Below are 7,001 nucleotides of genomic sequence, written 5' to 3'. Positions count from 1 at the left end.
TTGCAACCAAGATTACTTTATCCAGCAAGGCTATCATTCAGAATAGAAGGTCAGATAAAGAGCTTCAAACAAAATAAAAAGCTAAAGGAGTTCATCACCACCAAACTAGTATTATGTGAAATGCTGAAGGGTATTCTTTAGGAAGAGAAAGAAGAAGAAGATGAAAAAGGTAAAAATAAAAATTATGAATAACAAAGTGACAATAAATACATATCTATTAACAAGTGAATCTAAAAATCAAGTGAATAAATAATCTGATGAACAGAATAAACTGGTGAATAGATCAGGGGCCTAGAAAGGGAGTGGACTATTTTCGAGGGGGAAAGGAGTGTGGGGGTGCAGGAAGAGACTGGACAAAAACCGTGCACCTATGGATGAGGACGGGGGGTGGGGTAAGGGCAGAGGGTGGGGTGGGAACCAGGTGGAGGGGAACTATGAGGGGGAAAAAGAGGAACAACTGTAATAATCTGAACAATAAAGATTTAATTAAAAAAAAAAAAGAAACGCCTTGGGTTGGTGGCTAAGAGGTTTCTGGAGATTGTGGCGAGAACTACTGCAGAGGAGATGCTGATGGAAGAGAGAGATGCTTACTAGGTTATATGTGACAATTACAGCCTCCCGCCCTGGGTGTGGCTGGGTGGAAGGGGTGTGTCTTGTGCATGCGTACACACATAGATACATTTGTGGGCACTACTGGAGGGCACATGGTATCTAAATAGCTGCTGGGTTGTCCTCATTTTCTACTAATAATTTCATCATATTTGCATATTTTTAAAAGTTTATTCGTATCTGTGCTCCAATAAATCTGTAACTGCAACCCATGAAAATGAAGCAGAAAATGAGAAGCCAAGACAATGAGGAGCCTTCATAGCTAACGTTGGTTTTCAAAACCAGAAGTGCATAGTTCTCAGGGCTGCATCAGGCATGGGACAGCACAAAAGGGATATGAAGGTCTGGAAGTGAAGGAACCGGAAAGCAAAAACTGTTGCACCCAGTGGTTCTGACTATCAGGTGCTCCAGCACGTGTGCCCGTGCAGTGAGGTGCCTGATTGAGGAGGTGCCACCACATGTACACATCCACCCAGGCACCGTTCCTTCCTCTTCACCTGCGTCTCCTACTCTCCCTGGGCTTCTAGAAGAGACGGGTACCCATGGAACACTCGGCTTTACCTGATGAGGAGGAGTCTGTCCTTTTCAGATGGGTGGTCATCCAGCCACTGGGAGAAGCGTGCATGTGACCACTCTGCCCTCTGAAGGTTGAAACACAGTTAGAGAAGTGCATATACATTCTTCAGTAAATGGCACAAGTACTGGTTCAAAAAGTGCTCTCAAGGCTTCCCAATGTGAAATCAGCCCCTACGCCTGCCTGAGGGAAGGTGGCTCAGCCCTTGGGGCACCTTCCTAACTCCCAAGGAGCTCTTTGGGTTTGCCAATTGAAGGTGGATCAGCAAAAGAAATAGGGTCTCTACCAAAAAAGCTTTATGAACATAAATTACTTGTCATTATTATTTAAAGGGCTAATTCTGGATTCATCAGGCACTTCTTACACTGCAGAGCAATGGGAATTTCCTTCCTTAGTGATTTGCTGCTGAGACAGAAATCCATGACTGAAAAGGACAAAGAGAAGGCCAGGAAAGCTTTCAGTGAGGAGGGCACTGTATTCATGAAGAGGGAAGACTCTGCACAGGACTGTGGCTTTCCTGTGTTACCTGGAAGGGGGATTTCAGCTCAGCGGGTGCTCTCGTGAACAAAAACTGAATAATGATGCTGAATGGAATAGTGTCCCCCAGAGCAGGACTACTGGCCACGTGTTCACTTGTCTGGAAGAGCAGGGGTCTGCAAGAGGAAAAAGTGGATGTTACTTCATGCGTTCAACACTGAAAGAGGTGATTCGATGGAAAAGTAATAATAGCATATTAACATAGGATAGAACAGCACAGGAGTATAACAATACAATAGAAGAAGGAATAACAGCATTCTTTCTAAACTGGTCAATTCTTAACCATTTCTTAACCCCACATTCCACCTGGACACACACGTGCAGCACACACTCTGGCAGGCTAACCTGCCTCCAGCTTGCCTCCTCTCCCAGGCAGTTGCAAGCCTAGCACAGGTAGCAGTCATCTGCAGATCACTCTGTAGTTCATGTGGGGTGTCCCGGCAGGACACAGGTGGTAGATGACCTTGGCCTGCAATTCCCTGGAGGCCCCAGAGCCAACATATTAGGAGGTCAACTTCAGACCACATTGAAGCACCTCCTCCACAAGTCATCCTCAAGGGACAGACTCATCAGGCGCTCATCCTCCACTCTAGTCATGGCCAGTCCTCACAGCCCACTGGCCTGGGAATGAATCACTCCCACTGACATGTCAACAGCAATCAAGGACCAACTACAACAGGAGGGTACACACAGCACAAACAGAGGTGGGGTGTGCACCTGAAATGCCCAGCACAGCTGACTGAGGAGGCTGTGCCACTGAGCCCTACAGGACCACTCTATTAAGACTGGGAGACATAGTAGCTCTACCTAATATATAAAAATTAATATTGGGAGGCTGCCAAAATGAGGAGATAAAGAAACTTGTCCCAAATGAAAGAACTGAACAAAACTTCATAAAAAGAATTAAAAAGAGAGAGAGAGAGAGAGAAGTACAAATAGGTTGCTACAGAACAGTCATGGATGTAAAGTGCAGCATAGGAAATATAGTCAATAATATTCTATGGGTACCAGATTTATGGAGGTGATCACTTCGTAAGTTATATAAATGTCCAATCACTGAGTTGTACACCTGAAATTAATATAATACTGTATGTCAACTGTTATTGAAAAAATAAAAAATTATTTTTTAAAAAGAACCTGAAAGAATTGTTCACAGGATACCATTTGAAGTCCATGAAATTTTTATCTCTTCAGGTATTCCAAATTCTCTCTTTGGGTCAAAGTAGACCCCAGTTCCCTACATACTTGAACCATATCCTCACAGCCTCTCTTGAGTTATTTTTATTTGGCATGACCCTAAGTTCCTGGGGGGACCCAAGGGGTGCTGTCTTAAAGGTCTCTGGAAGCTGACCCTGGTTGGAATGAGGATGAGGCTGCATCCCAGCTCCACTTCCCACAGACTGGAGACCTCTTGTCCCAGCAGGGGAAGCTGAAAGTTCATGCAGCCCAAGGTCCCTGCGTGCTTAGCAGCAGGCATTCCCAGGTAGGTCCCTGGAACTGCAGGTGGAGCATGTGGCCTACCAGCCTGCTTACTGCACCATTGACAAGATGCTCCGACATCTGAGCTGTAACGGGGGGAAGAAGCAGTGGGGACGGGGTCCCTCCACTGGGTCACAGGCTCACTGCACGCTGGCAGGCCTGTGAGGCCACTCTGAGGGTGTGGGGAGAAGGGGAACTCATGCCTTCACTTCTCTCCCTGCTGTCCCTGGTTCTGTGCTCTGTCCCTGCCCCCAGAAGAGCCCACTCTTGCCTGTGCCACATGACAGGGTAGGATTCATCTTGTTCCTAGTTCATGACACAGGGAGACCTGGGAGATCGGTCCTGCATGACGGTCTCTGACCTACTGAAGGACAGCCCTATGGAATCCTTTCTGCCTCAACAACAGGAAAATAATCAAGAATTTTGGTCCCCATCTCTCTTGGTGCTCCCTATATGAAGGCCCATGTAAAAGGACTTCCAAATTAAATACTAAGAAACACTGAACTTTCTTATAGGAATAGGTATATTTCCTTCCTTCTGAAAATGAGAATTTCATAGCTGATTATGTTTCTCTTTTATCATTGGCTTCAGGAACTTTAAAGTCAAATAGGAAACTTACCTAGAGTAATTAAATTAGCTTTATGGTTTGAATATCTGTGTTCTCCTTCCATATATTCTTGATGCAAATTGCAAATTGCAAATGATACAATGGCCAAAAGGAAGGGAAGGAGGGAGGGAGACAGAGAGAAAGGAACGGTCTGCAATATGCCACCTCGCAGGCCAACAGATATGAGATTGCTGGCTGAGATGCCTGCAGAGGCTAGGTCTGGTAAAACCCAACTCACTTTCAAATGGGATCTTTTAGTCAATCACCTGTCCCTTTGGAGCTCTGAGTCACTGCAGTTATTTTTCTGCCAAGACCAAATCTTCGGCCCTGCCACTCACAGGACTGCTAAACAGCCACAGAAAACACAACTAAATCTGATTCGAGATTATGCATCACTGGCATGATTAACTGTACACATCAAATGCAGGCATTTCTGGTGCTTTTTAAAGAGTCTGACAGACACAGCATGAAAACCTCCCTTCTCCCTGAATCCAAGTGGAATTTGAAATACCAGCAATTTAAAAAATAAATCACCATCTGAGATAATATAAGGAACAAAAGGAGGTTAATTAAGGTGTTACAAAACACTGGTACCCCAAATGCCACAATGTCATTCTTAGAGAAAAAGAAATAACAGAACTTTCAAGGTTAAACTTTACAGCCAGCAGGTAGTCTTAACTAATCAAGTATTGGGTCCCATTAGAAAAAGCTGCATTTCTAGTAGGGGAGCTCCACAGTGAAGTGACTCATAGCTGGAAGTCTTCTGTTAAGGACAATTACAAAGTGAAGAAAGACAAGAGTCCTGCTGCTCCTATGTGCACACTCGACATTAGGGGTGGCCCATCCCCCTGCCACCACCCTCAATCCAACACTTTTGTGAAGGGCCTGGGAAGGTAGCAGGACCACCAAGACTGTGCACCGAGATCTGGAACCGGCACAGAAATGAGAGGTGGTAGGAGGAAACACAACTCCTGCCCAGGACAACTGAGGGCCTTCTGAGAGAAGGGAGGGATGGAGGCCCAACAGGGCCACGTGGATCCCAGAGAAAAGAGAAACAGGGGGGCTGATGACGAGCGGTGAGGCAGGGCTGGACGTAGAGAGGTTAGAGGTTCCTTTCTTAGGTCCGGACTGTCAATCCAGCAGACCAGGTTGAAGAGGAGGTGAGGGTTTCAGGCCAACTTTCTATAGAAAAGGGTATACTGGGCTCGAGGTTCCTGATGCATCTCCTAGAAGCCTGTATGTGGCCTAAGACAGTGAAATGGGGCATTTCATAGGGAAGGTTCCCACGAGAGGGTGGTGTATGTGTGTGTGTGTGTGTGATTCTCTTTTAAATTTTCTGACATTTTCCTGGATGGTTGTGGAAGCACTCAAATGCAGCTCTAAGACCAGAATACAAACACAAGGGAACTTCTGGAATAAGAAGCGGTGGTTACAAGCACAGCTTTGGGACCAGGCAGCCCTGCTGCTGAAACACAGCTCTGCAATTCAGACGTGCTGCCCTGGCAACGTACCTCCTCTCAGCCTCAGCTGCCTCAAGAGGGTCATACCTGACTCGCAAGTGTTGTGAGGGTGAAATGAGAAAATATCAATACAACACTGAGCACGGGATTAGCATAAAGTAAATGATTAAAAGTGATTTCTAGAATTAAAACGATAATAAACTAAAAATCTACTCTTGCATGTTGACTGGGTGCTCCTCGCACTGTCAAGAGTATTGGCAAACAACAAACCAAGCCCCAGATGCGGTGCCTTCTGGTTACGATGCTGACATCTAAACTTGGAGGTAAGAACCTAAAAACCTTGGGAAATAGCTATTTCAGGGGATGGGTTGGCCAGTCTCAGATTCAAACGTGGAAAGAAAGGACAGAACACATTTGGGGGTCCTCATGCTAAAAGTGCTAATGGCAGCTGCCGGGAGGGCTGCCTTTCAGCTCTCGAACACGCAGCACGGAGGGCTGGGATTTAGCAGCAGATGCTCAGCAATACCAACTGTAGACACGAGAAACCCGCAGCATGCCCACAACCAAAAACAGTTGATATGAACATTCTAGAGTTACTGATGGTTTCCTTCTTCCCAGGACCTCATCACAACATCCATCACAACAGCCCACATGGCCTGCAGCTTTCCCTGCTCTTCCATCAAATCTAACACAGCTTCTAGCGGAGCGGCTGGGGACAAAATTTAGGGGCAAAGCTGATCCCTGCAGAGGAAAGATGGTGGTGGCTGCCTGAAGGCAGGCCTGGTCTCTAGCAGGTGAAAGGCACGCAGTCCCTGTTCTGCCCTTTGCCTCAAAATATCTGCACTGAGAGGGTCGAGGGTCAGAGTTCTCCAGCCCCTGGCCAGGTGGAGCTCGGCCTCTCTGCTGTAGAGACAGAAATCACCTAGGCAAATCCCTGTGGGCAGCTTTCTGAGCAGCAGAAAATAATACATGCCACGATCATGTGCTCCCTGGGACCCGAATGGAGACAGTAAAATGTAAATGTATGCAAGAAGCTTGCTGGCTGAATTAAACAGTCCACTAACATTACTGTCAAGAAAGTGCCCTACGACAGATGGCTGTGTGATGGGGGAAGGGGCACCTGCTGAAGCCTGCGCGTGTGTGAGACAGAGATAGAGATAGAGACAGAGACAGAGATATAGAGAGGCCCTGGGGTCTGCTCTGCAGGCTCTCTGGCCCACACTGTCACACTCCCTTGCAAAGGGCCCACTACCCTCTCCTGCAGCCACTGCCACTAACTCAGATCAAGGCCCAATCTGCTGAGTGTGGATTGTATGGCTGCCCATTATTCTTGCCTCCCAGCCTCACACACATTGCATAATGTTTCAGTGTATTTATATTATTTTTTAGTTCCCTTGTTATTTTAAAATGGGGACAAATGCAAGAAGGATTTTAACATATATTGACTTTTCTGACTACAACTATGAAACCAAGACATAAAATTTGAAAAGTATAAAAAAACCTTTAGAAAAACTAAGATGGCGGCAGAGATAAACACCGGGAAATTAAGGCCGCTCACAACAATTGATTAATACCTCAGAGAAACAATACGGACTTCATCCAGAACCATAGGAAGCCTGGCTGACTGTAAACTCTACAACTAGAAGGAAGGAAAGGCACACTGAGACCCGCAGAAGCTGCAGGAGAGAAGCGCAGAGGTACGGGGATCTCGCGGGGCTCGCGCGCGGAAAGGGGG

The 7,001-nt window shown here is 46.4% G+C and overlaps 1 protein-coding gene across 1 annotated transcript in view; it reads right to left on the bottom strand.

Annotated features, from left to right (window-relative positions):
• The window catches only part of COG5 (component of oligomeric golgi complex 5), a 183,936-nt gene that overhangs the window by 9,972 nt on the left and 166,963 nt on the right, over positions 1-7,001 (bottom strand). The window contains exons 20-21 of the mRNA XM_006774876.2: positions 1,710-1,836; positions 1,171-1,250 (exon numbers count right to left, since the gene is read on the bottom strand). Of these exons, the coding sequence (XP_006774939.2) occupies positions 1,171-1,250; positions 1,710-1,836 (207 nt within the window). The remainder of the gene's footprint in view (positions 1-1,170; positions 1,251-1,709; positions 1,837-7,001) is intronic.

The sequence above is a fragment of the Myotis davidii genome, unplaced genomic scaffold, assembly GCF_000327345.1.
Source record: "Myotis davidii unplaced genomic scaffold, ASM32734v1 scaffold125, whole genome shotgun sequence".
In the NCBI taxonomy this organism is placed as follows: Eukaryota; Metazoa; Chordata; class Mammalia; order Chiroptera; family Vespertilionidae; genus Myotis; species Myotis davidii.
Note: the sequence above shows the minus strand (reverse complement) of the source record. Positions and strands in the feature narration are given on the sequence as shown.